We start from the raw sequence: 18,451 nt of genomic DNA, 5'->3' as shown, positions 1-18,451 counted from the left end.
TCTTCATTCTTTGTCATGTAGGAGAATGTGGGGTGAACAAAGAAATGTTTAATATTCCGAGAGGCATAGATAAGGTGGATAGCAACAATCAACCTCCCTCCCTAGAGTAGGAGGGGCCAAAACTAGGGGGCACCGATAGGTGGTGAGAGGATACAGATTTAAAAGGGACCCAAGGAGCAACTTTATCATGCAGAGATATGGAATCAGATGCCAGAGTAAGTGGATGAGATTAAGAACACCAACAGGATTTTTTAACAAGAACTTGATAGGTCCATGGAGGGGCAAGCCTTGGAGCAGGTATTCCCAACCCGGGGAACAGGGACTCCTCAGTTAATGTCAAGGCTCCATGGCATAAAAAAAAAGATCAGGAACCCCTACCTTGGAGGGATATGGGCCAAATTTAGAAGATCAGGATCAGCTGGGTGGGCACCATGGTCAGCAAGAACTGGATGGACCAAATGGCTGGTATGTCTTGTATTGCTCTAAGACTTTTGTTTTAGAATTGCAGTGCCAGCAGAATTTTACTGTATTTACAATCCACGACAGTTACTATTTAGCTTTGAATCACACTCAATAGGAAAAGGAATATGATTATTCAAATTTAATTTATAAGAAAAGATCATTATCACTGGCACGAGAGGAGTCATTTCATCAGTGAATTGGATCTCAATGGCAATAAAAAGAGCCCGACAGACAAATCAGTCAGTAAAGGGAAGTGAATGAGCCAAGTATCTGAGAAGTGTGTGAAGATGAGAGCGATAGAAGGGTAGAGGTTAGTGGTGGTATTATTTTGTTTTGGGTGGTGTGAGAAGACGTGGTGAAAGCAAAGTTTATTGTTGGCTTTGAGATTGAGAAAGTAGCTTATAGTTATGCATTGGTGGAGTTTGCAGCTGAGCAAAGTGGAGGCGGCAAATTGAAATGACAAATTTTAAATTAGAACAAGATGATTATTTCACCAGATTTATTATTGAGGAAATGAACATAATGCTGAAAAATGTTTAAGGAGACACCTGTAAAGGTAACCTTTCGTCATAAATTGGTCTTGCTGTGGAGACAGAGGCAGCCAAGCCAAGGATAGTAGTAGAAAGTTGAACCAGTCGTATTATTAAAGCTGCAGCTTGAGGAACGCACACAAAATGCTAGAGGAACAGGTCAGGGAGCAGCTATGGAAAAGAATAAACAGTAATTGTTTAGGAGGCCAAGATCCTTCATCAGGACCCACTGAGTTCCTTTAACATTTTGTATGTGCGCGTAGGAGTGGGGAGCTGTGGTGGGGGGGGGCTTTGGGGTGCTAACGTTTTAACTGTCGTTCATTCTTTGGGGCACTCTTCTGTTTTTGTAGATGTTTGTGAAGAAAAAGAATTTCAGGATGTATATTGTATATATTTCTCAGACGTTAAATGTACCTACTGTTGCTCTGGATCTTCAGATTTGCAGCTTGAGGATGCAAGACTGCATTTTTTTTATGCACAGTGATGTAGATAACTGATGGTTCTATAAGAAACACATTCAGACGAAGGATAAACCTGGAAACTAAATAGTGCTACAAGGCAGTTTATGGAAAATAATGGAGGGACAAGGCTATGAGCTGGTAAGAATACATAGACAGGACTGAGATGTGGTCATTGGTCTAAAGCAAGTAAATCTGAAGGACAGGTTAAAAAGAATGAGCAGCAAGTTCAGCAGAAGCAGGTGAGGGAAAAGTTTGACAGTTGATGAGAGAGGGAGAACAAGTTGGACACTTCATAGGAAAAATTTCAAGAGCCTGACATACCTCTCCTTTGGATCCCAGCATAAGAGAACAGTTAGATCCCGGTTATCTCGAAGACTGTCCCATGGAATATCATCTTCATCTGGACATAAACCCATGGATTTTATACTTTCTTCCAGGGTTTGTGTTCTAAAAAGGGATATAAGAGAAAGGGGATTAAATAAGAAAACTGACACATGGGATTTTAACAAACAGCATGCTGCTACATTACATTGTTATACACGGCTGAAGACAAAGCTGCTACAATATTATCTCAGATTTTTCCTCTTCATATTCCATCTATCATGCTTCTGTCACACTGAACTTGTCCATGTCCTTTGAAGCCTCATTATAGTATAATTCATACTCACAAGCCCACTCAGATTAATTTGTCAAACTTAGAAATAACACGATTAGACATTCAGCCATATGAAATATCATCAACCTGAATAATCAAATCTTTCTACTGCCATAAATGCTGCCTTGGCCTTCCGTGTAATTCTAGTAGTCTTTATTTTGTTTTAGAATTCCAATGGCTGCAGTGTTTTGGCCCAGTTATAATTCACGACTGTTAATGAGCAGTTTTAGGCCACGCTCAACTGGAACAGCAATTTCATGTTGTCTACAGGGGATCCCAACCTTTTCACCCATGGACTCCATGTAGGGAACCTCTGGAAGGATTCTCATCACTGGTATAAGGAAAGTCATTTCATTATTGTGAATTGGATTTAAATACAAGTCTCAGTGATAAAAAAAAAACCCAGATGATTCAGATTTTGAAAAGCTGAGATCCAACCGAAGATACCCAAGTAACCTCAGACATAGCTTTCTACCGTACAAATGTTCCACTTAAACGTATTCTTTATCAGATAACCAATTCTCAGCCCATGTTCCAGTTTCATGTTCTCCAGCCCTGCTGACCAATGTTTTATGTGGGACCTCATCAACCTTCCTAAAATGCACTGGTTCTTCCTTATTTATTTGACCCATTTTGGTCTTTCATATACCTATGTTGGCTCTGCTTAATTCATTTTAAGTGTTCTTTCTTGATTCCAGTATTTTCTTTACCATTCATATTAGAGCCCAACTAAGGAAATAGAAAGGGCTAAATCACCTTGTTAATATTATGTTACAGGCTGCTAGGAGTCAGGGATACGACACGAGAAGATATAGGGCAAATTTAAATTAACTGGGCTAGAACAGAAAGCCAGCAGTGTAAAATGAAAAGGGTGTACAGAATTCTCAAAATGCATTTAAGAAAGCACTTCAGTGTTCAGCATGGTCAAGTTACCAATAATCATTCTTTAACTAATAAGCCAGGGAAGGTAGGAGAAAAAGCACCCTGCAGATAGCTACCCTAAAATCAGATATATTTAGTTTAGCTGGGTCAAATAATATAGGAAGACAAGGAATGAATTGAGTCAAGGCCAATTTTAAAAGGCAGTTTTACATCACTGACACCTCTATTTCTCCCAATTTTACTCCTACCCTTTCTTGCCCTGGATAAAGCAAGGCCAGAATCCACATTGTGGAGTGGTTCAATTTGCAAGGCTAACAATGAGCTTCCAGTTATCTCCCTCTAAAATTCTCCATTCAGAATCAGAATTATTATCACTGGTATGTGATGTGAAATTTGTTAACTTAGCAGCAGCAGTTCAATGCAATACATAATCTAGCACAGAGAGAGAGAGAAAAAACCCCAAAATAAACATAATAAATAAACAAGTAAATCAATTATGTATATTGAATAGATTTTTTTTAAATGTGCAAAAACAGAAATACTATATATTTTTAAAAGTGAGGTAGCGTCCAAAGCTTCAAAGTCCATTTAGGAATCAGATGGCAGAGGGGAAGAAGCTGTTCATGAATTGCTGGTAGTGTGTGCCTTCAGGCTTCTGTATCTCCTACCTGATGGTAACAGTGAGAAAAGGGCGTACCCTGGGTGCTGGAAGTCTTTAATAATAAACCCAACTTTGATTAATCAGCTTGTGGCGACAGCACTGTTTCAATAAGGATAAATTTGAGCAACACGTCACCTTCACGTTAGAACCATCACAAAGATAATATCTGAATGGTTTTCTTTGCTAAGAGTCCTCAGCAGTGCAGAAATGTGGAAATCCTTGTCAGTTGTGACAACTACACTCAACAAGGAAAAGGGCATTTTAAATTCTCTCAATTTTAAATTTTACCAAAATGAAACTTTGTGAATAAGTAACTTGGATTCCAAAGCAACAGAAATAAATTCCAAACAAATTACTTTAACTTCTGACCATATTGTTCTCAAGGAAGCAATTGCATTAAGAAATCTTCACCTTAATGTCAACCTTTAGCACGCAGTCAAACTACAATATATGACTGTACAAAATGCTGCTGTAAGTTTTCACATAATATACAAATATATACACAAGTGTGGAGTAGTTTCATTAAACACTAAATATACAATAAACACAATAGGATATAAAATAACCCCTTTCCAATAAAGCTGCCTGATCCACTAAGCATTTCCAGCATTTTTTGCTTTAGATTCAGATTTCCCCACATTTTTTTTGCATTTCTTGTAACTATTTGTCATAGATTTAAAATCTTGCTATCAATTATTGTTAAACATATACATCAATTAGTAATAACCAAAAGCTCTGTTCTTCTGGTAAAGTGAGGTACAGTATAACACATACATGTTTGCTTCGAGGAAGAGGTCTAACAGCATACGCTCAATACGGACTTGTGCAAAATGCAGAGAGTTGTTCAGCCTGTTCCGAAACGCAATGAATTCTGGGATCTTCTCAAAAGCACCATATTTATATGCCTGAATTATATATTCAGAGGTCTGAAAATAAAGTAAACCAACACAGTATTTTTAAAAAAACTGCTCTTACTACAAGCAACATACCTGCAAGCAAACCATTTCTTAAATTTCTTTTGTAAAGCTATTTAAAGAATTTAACTTTCCTCTGAAAAACAATGATTCTTGATAGATCATCCCGCTAGAGAACCTAGGCTATATTTATAAGCACAGAATAGACTCTTTCAGCTGTGCTGCCCAGCAATCCCCTGATTTAATCCTAGCCTAATCACGGGACAACTTACAATGACCAATTCACCTACCAACCTGTAGGTCTTTGGACTGTGGAAGGAAACCTGAGCACCAAGAGGAAACCTACGTGGTCACAGGAAGAACGTACAACCTCCTTAAAGAGTAGCCAGAATTGAACCCAGGTCACCTGTACTGTAAATTGCTGTGCCAACAACTACACTGCTGAGCCACATGTTTAAACTTGCTATTTTTCATGGAGGAAAATTACCTACTATTTAGCTCTAGGGCAAGAATCACTCAATTCCTCATTATAATAAAAGATCACAGATCTGAAATGTTAACCCTTTTTTCTTCTCCACATGGACATTGAAATTTGCTCGGTGGTAAATTTTAGAGGGGATTAGCAAATGACCATACAGCATCAGTAAAAACTGATCTGGCCATACACTGAATCTACTTGGCTGAGCCTGTGACTGGTATTTACAGAATTAACATGAGAGAATCACCACTCTCTCAATTCCCTTAACAATATCCCATTCCTTGATGCATTGTTTATTAGAGGATAGCAGGAGTAACCATCACATGGTCTACAAGACAACAAAATCTGTTGTGTGTCATAACCACCATGTTAAGTGAGACTGTTCTTGGACAGATTTACGAGCTCAAAATAAGGCACAAACAAGAGTTTCCTTCAGCAGGAGCAGAAATGTATTCCAGAACAATTAATAATCTGTAATATTAGCTCAAACAAGTTAAACTGAAGACTAAAGCATATGCAATGATCTTCAGCCAGATATTTCAAGTGCATGATTATGTCAGCATTCTATTGAAATTCCTTTTCGCTGGGAGTGATCTTCCCTATGTGACAGCAAAAGCTGGTGAGATAATGATATTGTGGTTGTCATGCTGAAAATCTATGCTCTTGACCTAGATGAGTCTTTGGCATGTCTCGTGTGAATAATATCTACTCTCAAATCACCAACAAATTTGTAAGATATTGCTGATAATGCTCTTACAAAGTGTAACCTTTTTCTAAGGTTCTGAAAAAGTATCAAGAACAATAAATGAACTAGCTGGAAAGATTTCTAAAGGCATTGGTGTCAATGTAATTCATCACAATTTATCATCTGTACCAAGTGAATCTGGCACTTAAAACATTTCAAGAGTACATCAAAATCTTGTAATGCATTAGGTTAGTATAGCTTCCTAAAAGGTTAGACTCATACTGTTCTGCTTGACTAATACACCAATTACAACTAACAACCATTAGGAGCTTATGTCCAAAAAAAATGTACATTAGTAAGCCTAAACGCAAATGATCAAATCAAAAACTAAAAAAAGTAGATTTCTGTTAATTGGGACCAGTACACATTGGCTTAATTAAGTGGCTGCCTCAATTAGCTGAAATTTCATGGGAATAATTTAAAAAGTATAAAAAAGACAAACTACTGCTTAACTGAGTAACAAATTATGCACTTAAATGAAATACAGAACAAAATTAGAACACTACAAATACTACCGGTAGTTGTCTGTTATATCCGGCAATGACAGGAAACCTGTGCAGGAGAGCTTTTAAAATGGAAAGACCATTGCCCCTGAGTAGTTCCATTCTCTTTACCTTGTAGGTCCGGATTCAGTAATACAAGTAGGTGACACAATTGGGGTCTTCCTTAGTTGCAAAGGATGCCCATGACTTCTTCTGTACCCCATCATGCCATTTGCTCTCCATGGAGTAATGCACAAACGCCTTCCTGGTGTAGATCTCATCCGCCCAGTCCGCCAGTGCTGACTTTGCATGCTAGGACAGACATGTCCATATCTCACAAGGGTATGAGACCCGCTGGCTACCCTCACCTGGTTAAACCCACCTATTGATGTAATGTACTGGGGTGTGGTTGCTTTCACATCCACAGGTGAGAGCTGAGTGCTAGTGGGACCAAAGGTAACATTCAAGATAATCGGTGATACCTTCAAATTCTTCATAGTTCCTAACTTGAAGTTTCACTTTCACTCCTGACCATTTCTGACATCTTCATTTCTGAGTGCTTGAAACCGTAGTGAGCAATTCAGTTCTGAATTGTCTTACTACTTATTTCTCAGCAACTACCAGGACAAAAAATCATTGCTTTTTGAACATAAACACACACAACAGATGTCATTTAAAAACTGTTTGCTCTTAAGCACTCTTGCGCATCTAATAGCCACAAAAGTGCACATGTCTGGGGCTAGTTATAAACTATTTGGGAACAGTCTCCTGTTCCGATTAAGTGGCATGGTGTCCCAAATAAAAGAAGGGAATCCCAGCTATTTTTTCCAACTAATTTTTGTTCTTTAAGAATTATGTGAAATAAGTGGCTGCCTCAATTAACCGATGGCCCAACTGGAATCCATTGTATACTTAAAAATCATTCACAAAGACTGTTTTACAAATAAATAGCATTGACTGAACAGCAGTTTGTTTTGTTACATGCATGGTATTCGTGGGATGTTGCAAACAAAATAGAAGAAAGCTAATAATTGTCAGAATGCACAACTCAAGAGAGCTCACTATCTTTGGCACACTTACATCTTTCTGGTTGGAGTGGAAAAACCTGAGTGTGAAGTTACATGCTTGGGAAGCAGCAGCAAAATGGCCCAATGGCTCTGCGTATCGAGTCAGCAAATACCTGTCAAACAAACGTAGTGTCAAACACCAACACTGAACAAAATAAATTACAGCATCAAATGTTATCTGTTTTGCCCATAGCAGGAAACGATGGCTACTGCAGGTAACTTTCAGTATCTGTGACTACCATGCCTACTTTCAGATCCGAAAAACCATAGAATTAAACCTGCTTCAGTTGCCTCAAATTTAAGGCAAAAATAAATTAATTAGTCTCTATAGATCCAGAAAGATTAATCTTTTATTCCAAGATTTCATTCATGTTGTTACGAACCCTGTAACTGGGTTACTTACCAGCAAAGATAGAGACGTCCGTTGAAGTCTGATGATACTATTTTTAACAGTATTTATTAGTAAAATTACACAAAAATAATATCAATGCAAATATACAGATAATATATGTCGTCAATACTAAATCTAAAAGTGCGGGTATAATAATAATCAATAAGAAATAAGCTCTATCGTTGTCTAGGGGATAATGTATTGTCCGATGGAAATATAAAGTTCACTCAGTTCATGCAGGCTGCAGCCGTTGGGGACCGGCTGTGTTGCAATTGTTGGAGAGAGAGAGAGAGAAATTTGGAGAAAAGCTTGCCAGCTTTCCTTTATGATTTCAATCCATCAGGAGTCTTGTTGTCGTGGCCGTTCACTTGTGGCTTCTCCTTTAGCTAAACCGTTCTTCCGTGGTGAGCTTGCTACCCCAGGCAAAGGGAGGACACACACTAGCCCCCACCAGCTTTCGCTATTAAACGCTGTCACGGGATTTCTAGCGTTTCTCCTGGTGTGTCTAAAGGGGTTGTTCCCCAGACCCTCTTTTATCCTTACTCACGGGGTCTCAGATGTCAATCAGGTTGGGATGATGCAATCCCTCAACCAGACCACTCTGGTTGTCCCCTGAGGGGTTTCAATGAATAGTACAGTACTCAATACACAATTCCTTCTCCAAGAGACAACGGCCGTTATCAGTGGTTCCATTCCGCTGAGGTCAGGACACATTCCACCTGGTTGTGTATTCTGTGTCTCTCTCATTTCCTGGGTCCCAGACCCGAATTCATAGCTATCTTGCGATTCTCAAAAAGGAGGGGGCGACTTTGTACCCTTCGGCCCCTCAGAGTTGCTTCACATTCATAATACCTCCTTCCTTCTAGGATTTTTGCCACAGGTAAAAATTAATTAATATAGAGTCTTACAGGATTTCAGAATCTAACACAATACAAGAGTTTTTTTTTCACTAGAGTAATACAGTTATACATTCAATTCAGCATCTAACAGTTAGCGATTACATTGTCTTCCTTTAATATCTTAACATCTTGTACCTTAATAAATTCTTGTAGCATCAGACTCCAATTTAATAACCACCTATTTTTATTCCTTTTCTTCAGCAAACAAAAACTAAAGAGTTGTGATCTTAGCTTACGTGTATATTACAAAAGTTCATGCAAATACTAATCTTTATTTTACTTTCAAACTTAACAGTCAATCTTCCATGGGGTTGCCTTTATTAGTTACATGCTTTGTCGAAATCCCTTAAAACCAGATCCTGTTATTTAAAGTGGCATCCCGTCAACCCTCGCCCCTCTTCCAGTTAACTCCCACATGGTTAGCTTGTATACCAGTGTGGAATAGGCTTTTGCATGCTCCTTTCATAGGAGTTATTTTATCAGCAATGTTTTCCAAACTTAGCCCATTTGCTGAATTTTCACACAATTCTTTATTTTTAAGCAAGTCGTTAGTTTTATCTTCAGGACCCTTCATTCTATTAGTTTTCAGTTTAAGATCTGCAAGCAATCCCTCTTTGTCCAAACAGCATTTCAAATTCTGCCTCTTCACAGCACACTCTTGAATAACAATAGCGTGTGGGGCACCTTTACATTCCAAATCAACCTGTAATTGATTCGCAGGCACCGTGTTAACAAGCCATTGTCCCTTCAGCCTGGTTACTGCTTCTGACACCAATCCAGACTTTAAATTTTCTTCATTCAATTTAGGAACTACACTTTTCCCTTTTCCTTCAATAATAATATTCACCTCACCACCTTTTATCTCCTAACTTTTAACACACCTTCGAACACAAACAACTGGGAATTCTCACTTCCCACTAGTACCAAGGTTAACCCTTTCTTCCTTGAACCAAGTCCATCTGACCCACAAGGACCGCATTCCTTTTCAGCTGAATCAAATACCTCAGACTTTTTCTGAGTTCCATTACTAGGTTCAGTACCACGTGCATCCACATCTTGAACACACTCAAACGGGACATCTGCCTCTTCCAGGCTTTCAATACCCGCCCCCTTTTCAAATTCTAAGTTCTCCTGATCCTCCCAGTTACTCTCTGGGCAACTCCCTTCCGGAGTAAACTCAACCCTGTGGGCTGAAACAACCTCATCTGCCAACCCAGCAGACTTCTTCAAGGTAATGGCATCCTTTTCATCTAGGACTGCCCTCATTTCATTATCCGGAACACCTTTAGAATTTTCAACTTCTTCAAACAGTTCTGTCAAGCCAGACAGATCATCCATGTCCAACCCTGGACCTTCTAACAGCCTTATCTGTTTCTCATTTTTACTCTGTGCCTCTATAAATTTCCTCCTGGCTAAGGGTAGGTCTACCTCCTCTCCCTTACTCTTTCACTTTCCTATTCTCCGTTTTACCACCCTCTAACTCCTCTTGGTACAGGGTCGGTAAAAACGTCTCGGCCAAATCGATACTGGCCTGATTTAAACTGGTCTCTTTCTCAGCTGCCTTTTCCGACATGCTGCGAGTGGTCGCGCATGCGGGATAGATCTTGGAACCTAGGGGCGGGTTCTCAACACTTACAGGCTTGCTCGTCAGCTCCATGGCTGACCAAACGTCACCACCAGCTAAATCGTTACCCAGAAGGATGCCTACGTCAGTTCTCAGAAATTCTGATCGCACCCCTATTTCAACTGGTCCAGATACCAGCTCATAATTTATAATGATCCTATGCAAAGGCACAGCTTCTGTCCCTTTTCCTATGCCTCTCAAAGCCACCTCTCCAGTCTCGGGACCAAAATCTAGTACCTTACTGCGAATCAGTGACAGCTCAGCTCCCGTGTCTCTCCAGATCCGCACTGGAACTAGTGTGTCTCCCTCTTTCACAGACACGGTTCCTTCTGAAATAAATTTCTCACGCCCCTCTTGTACTCTATCTACCTGGGGCTCTCTCGTCGATTTGCTGATCGACGCAATACAGCCTGTAGGTACTGCTGCTTTCCCTTTTCCTGTCTCCTTCCTCAGAGCAAGGCACTCAGATGCGATATGACCCACCTTTCCACAACTAAAACAGGTCAAGCCAGGACCCCTCCTGCCGTCTTGCCTTTCCTCCTCCTCATTTTTACCACTAGCTCCCGGCTTAGTTTCTCCCTTAGCTGGCGGGCTTTCTCTGCCGTTCCCACGGTCTTTCTGGTAACTTTTATTCGAGGAAAACTTTGTCTTGTGGGTTAGGGCATATTCATCTGCGAACCTAGCAAATTCGGATATGGACTTATTCGGCTTCTCGTTCAAATACATCCGGATATCCTCCGAAACACAACCTTTAAATTCCTCAATCAGAATTAACTCCCTGAGACGCCGAAAATCTTCTTCCACCATTTCTGCTGCACACCAGCGATCCAAGAGCACACCCTTCTCATAGGCAAACTCTGCACACGTCTGATTCCACCCTTTTACTAAATTTCTGAACTTTTGTCTATAGGCTTCGGGTACCAATTCGTAGGTCAGAAGAATGGCCTCCTTTACTTTCTCATAATTCTCAGATTCCTCCTCCTCCATGGACAACGCCGCATATGCCCGTTGTGCCTTCCCTTTTAACACACTTTGTAATAACACCACCCATTGATCTCTGGGCCACTTCCAACTCACTGGCACCTTTTCAAAATGCAAGAAATAACTATCAACATCCGTCTCCTCGAACGGAGGTACTAACCTAAACTCCCTAACAACATTAAATCTCTCCTCTCAGTCTGGCCCTTGAGCTCTTCGCTCTTGCCTGAACTTCTCCATGTCCAACTCATGTTGCCTCTGTTTCTCCTTCTCCTCATACTCCCTCTCCTTTTCGGCTCCTTCTCTTTTTCAGCTGCTTCCAGCTGTTTTAACTTAATTTCATGCTCCCTCTGCTTCTCAGCTCTTTCCTGCTCCCTTTTCACCTCTAACTCCTTTAGCTGGAGCTCATGCTCCCTTTGCTTTTCGGCTCTTTCTTTTTCCTTTTCAGCTGCTTCCAGCTGTTTTAACTTAATTTCATGTTCCAACCTTAATTTCTCCAACTCTAACTGAGCCATCCCACTAGCTGGTACCTTTTCAGGGATATTTTCCAATACCTCAGCCGAAAACACATTCTTCACAATATAATACTGAGTTATGGCCCTCTGCACCTCCCACTTTTTCATTGACAACCTCACCTCTGCGAGGTTTAGTCCTTTCGCAATATTTATCAAGCCTGACTTTGTGGCAGCCTCTAGCGCCTCCAGAGTCGGGTTTTCTATAAATTCATCTACGTCCATCTTTGCTGGTTTCCCGTCTGGTTACCTGCGCAACCAGATCCAAGTTTGGACTTAAAAGCCCGATTTACTGGCCCTCCAATTTGGTATCAAATCTTGAGACGAGGCCCCACGTTGTTACGAACCCCGTAACTGGGTCACTTACCAGCAAAGATAGAGACGTCCGTTAAAGTCTGATGATACTATTTTTAACAGTATTTATTAGTAAAATTACACAAAAATATTATCAATGCAAATATACAGATAATATACGTCGTCAATACTAAATCTAAAAGTGCGGGTATAATAATAATCAATAAGAAATAAGCTCTATCGTTGTCTAGGGGATAATGTATTGTCCAATGGAAATATAAAGTTCACTCAGTTCATGCAGGCTGCAGCCGTTGGGGACCGCTGTGTTGCAATTGTTGGAGAGAGAGAGAGAGAGATTTGGAGAAAAACTTGCCGGCTTTCCTTTATGATTTCGATCCAGCAGGAGTCTCGTTGTCGTGGCCGTTCACTTGTGGCTTCTCCTTTAGCTAAACCGTTCTTCCGTGGTGAGCTCGCCACCCCAGGCAAAGGGAGGACACACACGAGCCCCCACCAGCTTTCGCTATTAAACGCTGTCACGGGATTTCTAGCATTTCTCCTGGTGCGTCTAAAGGGTTTGTTCCCCAGACCCTCTTTTATCCTTACTCACGGGGTCTCAGATGTCAATCAGGTTGGGATGATGCAATCCCTCAACCAGACCACTCTGGTTGTCCCCTGAGGGGTTTCAATGAATAGTACAGTACTCAATACACAATTCCTTCTCCAAGAGACAATGGCTGTTATCAGTGGTTCCGTTCCGCTGAGGTCAGGACACATTCCACCTGGTTGTATATTCTGTGTGTGTCTCTCTCATTTCCTGGGTCCCAGACCCGAATTAATAGCGACCTTGCGATTCTCAAAAAGGAGGGGGCAACTTTGTACCCTTCGGCCCCTCAGAGTTGCTTCACATTCATAACAATGTAATTTAGTATTTGAGCTCAGAAATGCCCAATGTACTCTGATGGCACACAGTTTTGTTTGGCAGTATACATATATATGGTTGAAAAATAATGAACTTGAATGTGCATTCAGTAAAAATTCAATAATCTGCTATTCATTTACAGATAAATTCATATGATCATGCAACTGGCTCCTTGGATGCTAATTTCTATGTTCTTCTACTCACAAGACCCCTGGTTTTGTTTCCCGTACCCTCTTGAAATTCACCTGGTTCTGATTTCTACAAGCTTTAAACCTACTGGGATTTACTGGAAAATATTTTTATTCTGTTTAACATATAATAAAATATAAATGTGTTGGAGGGTTAATAGAATGACATCTGATAGTCTAGAAAAGCTGCTAGCGTGAAACCAAAGTGCTGAGTCGCACATTAATGGAGCTTTGCTGTATGACACGTCTTTTGTGTTATTAGGGTGTCAATTGAGTTGTCAGGATGCCAAAAGTACATCAAAATTAGTGCTATGAGCAGATAGCATTAACCCAACAAGTACTATACAATATCAGTTATTCTTAAAATACAAAAAAAACTTTGTCCTTAGACTCCATTATTCTTTCCTCTTTTAAAAGTACAACTATCCCACAACACAAGTCACAATCTGTCAGCTGGATGGCAGAAGTTTGTGTTAAGGGAGCATTTGCGTACCATCTATCAAATTTGAATAAGTACCTACCCAATTGTGTCATGTTGCACATGCTTGGCATCAAGGCTGGTATACAAGTCTACTACTGGCTCAAAAGCTCCCAGAAGACAGTAGATTCGAATGAGCAGCAACTTGAACTGAGCACTGGAGGGGCTGTTAGAGAGGGTCTCCTCCAGCAGTGCTAGAGACTGCCATAAGGGTCTTTCTTCACCTGTAGGAACACAAAGGAGTGAAACAGGAACTGTTGACAGATTCAGTGTGTCAATAATGAAACCAGTGTATTTATTTTGTCAGATGAACTCTGTTAAACCAGTGCAGATAGAATCACCTACTTCATGAAACCTTTCCCAACTTTGTTTCCCCATAATAAAAGAAAATCATTATATCCAATCGCCTATTAAAATATTAATTTGTAGTCTTGTACAGATTTTGGCCTATTTAACACTGATTTCCTTGAATTTTGAGAGATTGGAAGTTTAGAATGAGTTACTGGCACATAAATCAAGGTCTCTTAGAATTTCCATGTAAAGTAATGGGTAAATAAATTCTGAGGTTCAATTGTACATAACCATGCATTGTACAAAGACCAAAAGCAAGGATGTCCATTTTGGTCTGGACATTATAAAAGATGTCGTCAGATGCCAATAAATGGTGTGGACCATGCACATTGTGACGGACAGCACTCAGTAAACATACTCCTTACACACGCACATTTACACACACACAAACGTTGCTTTGTCATTCTGCTGCTGTTGTGCTGTGTGTACACACTTCAACATCTTCCCCTGGTATAATGGATCCTAAACCGAGCTGATGTGCTTGAGTTGGCTTTATGGTGCCTTTCCCACCATATACAGAGGAATATTTTATTTCTTCAGCAATGGGGATGTGTAAATGTGTACATGTTGTTTGTCTACTGTGTTTAAGGTAAATACTTCTGTTTATTTTGTAATATGATTGTAACTTCATTGTGGGGTGCATCATATTCTCATTCATGTGTAGTTTTAAGTTTACATATTTAATTACCAAAGTTATGTCCAGGTGCTGAATAAAAAGGAACTCAACGCAGTGAGAGAGAGAGTGAGCGAGCGAGAGAGAGAGACAGCCTGCCAGGAGTTCACACTGGACCAGAATCGTATGGAGCTATTTTGTGTTTTCTGGTAGATAACTTTTTGTAAATACTGGCAGTTTTCTTTTCACTAATTTTTTGTAATTTTAATTTTTGACACACCTAATAAACACCCTTGCACTAAAAAATGGTAAGCAACTCCAGACATTTTTTTCTTTGGTCATAACCCACAGTAATACTATCCAGGATGCAAACCTCTGAATTAATTACAAAGAGACTGTCTGTAAAGACAAGGTTATAAAACTGATGCAACTGCTTTCAGTACCATTTGAGAGGGAAATGAATGTTGGTTAATTATGGCTTCTGTCTGGGTTACTGTAAATCGATCAATATGAGGGTGGGCAGTTAGAGGGGAAAAATATAGCATATTGGAACTGAACAGCAAACAGCAGTTGTGGGAACCTGAGATGGAAGAGAATCCTGGAAATACCCAGAAACGATAGATGGAAAGAAAGAAAAAATAAATAAATAGAAACTATCCTACAGTTTGTCTTGTATCAAAACTGGCCAATTCTGATGCAAGCAATAACTCCTGGTTATCTGAAATGGTTGAATTTAGTGTTATGTCCAGAGGGCTGCTGCTTGCTTTGTCAGAAGATAAGAGATGACTACTTCAGCTTACACAGAACAGTGGAGCCAAAATATTAAAGTCAGAGTGGGATAAAGAATTAAAGTGATAAGCAACTGCAAGCTTAGGGCTGTACTTGAAAACTGAATGGAGGTGTTCTGCATAGTGGTTACTTTTGTCTCCATTGCTTTTTTCCCCACTCTAGGAGATCACAAAATGAACTCCAAAGAAAGGCAGAGGTGGGCCAGCCATTCTGAAGATAGAAACAAAAGTTTGCAGTCTGAATGAAGACGTGGGCAAATAAATGGTACAAGGTGATGATGGTAACTGAGATGGAAGGAGGACTCAAGATTACGTCAGGCTTGGAATTTATTAAGATGGTGGCATGGGAGAAGAAGCCAAGACCTCTGTTGAAGATTGATCATCCAAGAGCTACACAAGAACGCTAGAAAGATCAATTACAATTAACTCATAATATTGACCTCTTAAATGACACCAAAAGCAAGAATAACACATGACAGTCATTGTGATGAATCAGAATCAGATTTATTAGCACTGATAAACGTGAAATTTCTTGTTTTGTGGCTGGATTAAAGTGCAATAAATAAAATATACTATAAATTACAATAATATTGATATATATATTGATTGATATTATAGCCTTTTCACTATTAAGGACATTCTCTTTGTTCCCACTATCCCTCCTTCTGTTTGCAACTTTAAATGCACATTTTGCTAGGGTAAAGAGAACAGTGGTTTAAGATGAGAGGGGTAAGATTTTGCAGAGACATGCTTATATGGAACTAGCTGCCAGAGGAAGTGGTAGAGACAAATACAAGTACCCAAGCTTATCATTCTCCTTTCATGTTAATCAGTTTCTTTGTTTTGTTACTCCAACTCTTTGACCTTTCTAGTTTTCTTGCCAAATATAATAGGTGACAAGATTTTTAAATTTTGTTTTCACCCAATAATAAAAGTACTGTACATCTTCAATTTCATTTAACTTTGGTGTGAGAAAGGTGCTGACCTCATTTTAGGTTCTCTCTAAAATTTAAAGACAGAGTAGAAAGTTAATGCAAGATTCTTCAGCAATGTGGAGGAACAGAGGGCTCTTGGGTTTCATGTCTATAGATCCCTCAAATTTGCCATGGAAGTTGATATGGTGGTTAAGGTAGTGTACAGTGCACAGACCTCACTAGTTACAGCTCTATAAAACTCTGGTTAAACTAGACTTGGAGTATTGTGTTCAGTTCTGGTTGCCTCAATATAGATAAGATGTGGAAACGTTAGAGAAGGTGCAGAGAAGAGTTACTGTGATGCTGCCTGGATCAGAGAGCAAGTCTGATGAAGATGAGCAAGCTACGGTTTTGAAGGAGGATGAGAGGCAACTTGATAGAGGTATACAAGATACCAAAAGGCATTGATAGAGTGGACAGCCAGCAATTTTTTCCCCAGGGCAGCAATGGCAAATTGAGGGGCCATAATTTTATGGTGTTTAAAGCAAAGGTAATTGGAAGATGTCAGAAGTATGTTCTTGCACAGAAAGTGGTAAGTGAGTGAAACACACGGCTGGAATGGTATAAAAGGACGTTAGGGACATTTAAAAGACTCTGAGATAGGCACATGGATAAAAGAAAAATAAAGGGTTATGTGGGAGAGAAGCGTTAAATTGATCTTGAAGTAGGTTAAAAGGTCAGCACAAAATTGTGGGCCGAAGGGCTTGTAGTGAGCTGTAATGTGATAAACTTTGAATTACTTTCAATTCTGTGATGCTGGTTAGTACACTAGAGCAATTAACCACAGCTCCAAGCTACAGGCTTACAAGAAGAAAAATTCTTAGAAGGTACATTTATAGCATTGATTTAAATTTTTTTAAATTCTTGAAATTCAATAGAGCTATTTTAATTCCTTCAGAACAAAGTTTTTCCAGCTAATAAGGTTGCAGTTTATGCTGAGGAGAAAAATCACTGACCTGATTGTTTCCAGATGTCAAGAAGCAGATGCACAGCAAATAGACAGTAATTGTCAGAGAACTGCAATTCTGTTTTTAAGCATGACTTTCCTATTGAACAGAACAAAAGATGAAGAACTAAATTGATTCGAGATTAAAAGAGAGAATGTCAGAAACACTCAGCCAGTTAGGTCATCCACTTGAAAGGCTAACTTTGGTTTCCCTTGCCACTGGTACTGCATAAGCTTTGAATATTTTCAGTATCATCTGTATTTCAGCATTCAGATTTCCTATCTGCAGTTAGTTTTTGTTTCTCATTCTTTTCTGAGGGGGCAATGAGGAGTTGATCGCAGTCTGCCACAAGGCAACAGTTAAAATTGAAACCGGTACAACCAGATTGACCACAACTCTTAGTTCAAACGGTGAATAAAAATAATAACAAAAACAAATACCTAAATTTTAAAGTAACACAGGACAGAAGGCACAGGTAATTAATCACACACAAAAGATCTAGAAATTCTAGCTGAGGAGCAGGTAAGTTGCTGTCCAATTTACAGCTTTCTCTCATTACTTTGTTTTTTGACCCCTGCCTTGAATAGTGTGCAGTTGCTCTGGGGCTGCAGTCTACAGGATCACTGAATATCCCAGCACAGGAGATACCCACTCAGTTCGTCATATCCATATGAAAGGGCTGTTACATAACCCAAGTCCCATAATCTGCAAATTAGTTCTCTGGAAGTTCATCTCCTTAACTGTCACTGCCAAATTCAATTTGTATTCGTTCATTATGTGCTTTTTTGTATGAAGTAGGCGATCATGGTCTTTCCACGATCATGATGGTTCTTGGCAAATTTTTTTCTACAGAAGTAAAAATACCTTCTATCAGGTAGTGTCTTTACAAGACGGGTGACCCGAGCCATTATCAATACTCTTCAGAGATTGTCTGCCTGGCGCCTTGTGGTCTCAGGACTTGTGATATGCACCAGCTGCTCATACGACCATCCACTACCTGCTCCCATGGCTTCACGTGACCCTGACTGGGGAGGCTAAGCAGGTGCTACACCTTGCCCAAGGGTGACCTGCAGGCTATAGAGGGAAGGAGCACCTTACACCTCCTTTGGTAGAGACGTATCTCCACCCCACCACCCACAATTTGTATTATGTTTTAAG

General features: G+C 39.8%; 1 protein-coding gene across 2 annotated transcripts in view; it reads right to left on the bottom strand.

The window, feature by feature from the left end:
* The window catches only part of naa25 (N-alpha-acetyltransferase 25, NatB auxiliary subunit), an 86,146-nt gene that overhangs the window by 29,119 nt on the left and 38,576 nt on the right, over positions 1 to 18,451 (bottom strand). For both annotated transcript variants that reach the window (XM_073065785.1, XM_073065786.1), the window contains exons 13-17: positions 17,303 to 17,392; positions 13,664 to 13,844; positions 7,351 to 7,450; positions 4,426 to 4,577; positions 1,775 to 1,900 (exon numbers count right to left, since the gene is read on the bottom strand). In XM_073065785.1, the coding sequence (XP_072921886.1) occupies positions 1,775 to 1,900; positions 4,426 to 4,577; positions 7,351 to 7,450; positions 13,664 to 13,844; positions 17,303 to 17,392 (649 nt within the window). The remainder of the gene's footprint in view (positions 1 to 1,774; positions 1,901 to 4,425; positions 4,578 to 7,350; positions 7,451 to 13,663; positions 13,845 to 17,302; positions 17,393 to 18,451) is intronic.

The sequence above is a fragment of the Hemitrygon akajei genome, chromosome 14 (genome assembly GCF_048418815.1).
Source record: "Hemitrygon akajei chromosome 14, sHemAka1.3, whole genome shotgun sequence".
Taxonomy (NCBI): domain Eukaryota; kingdom Metazoa; phylum Chordata; class Chondrichthyes; order Myliobatiformes; family Dasyatidae; genus Hemitrygon; species Hemitrygon akajei.
This window is presented reverse-complemented; position numbering and strand designations above follow the sequence as displayed.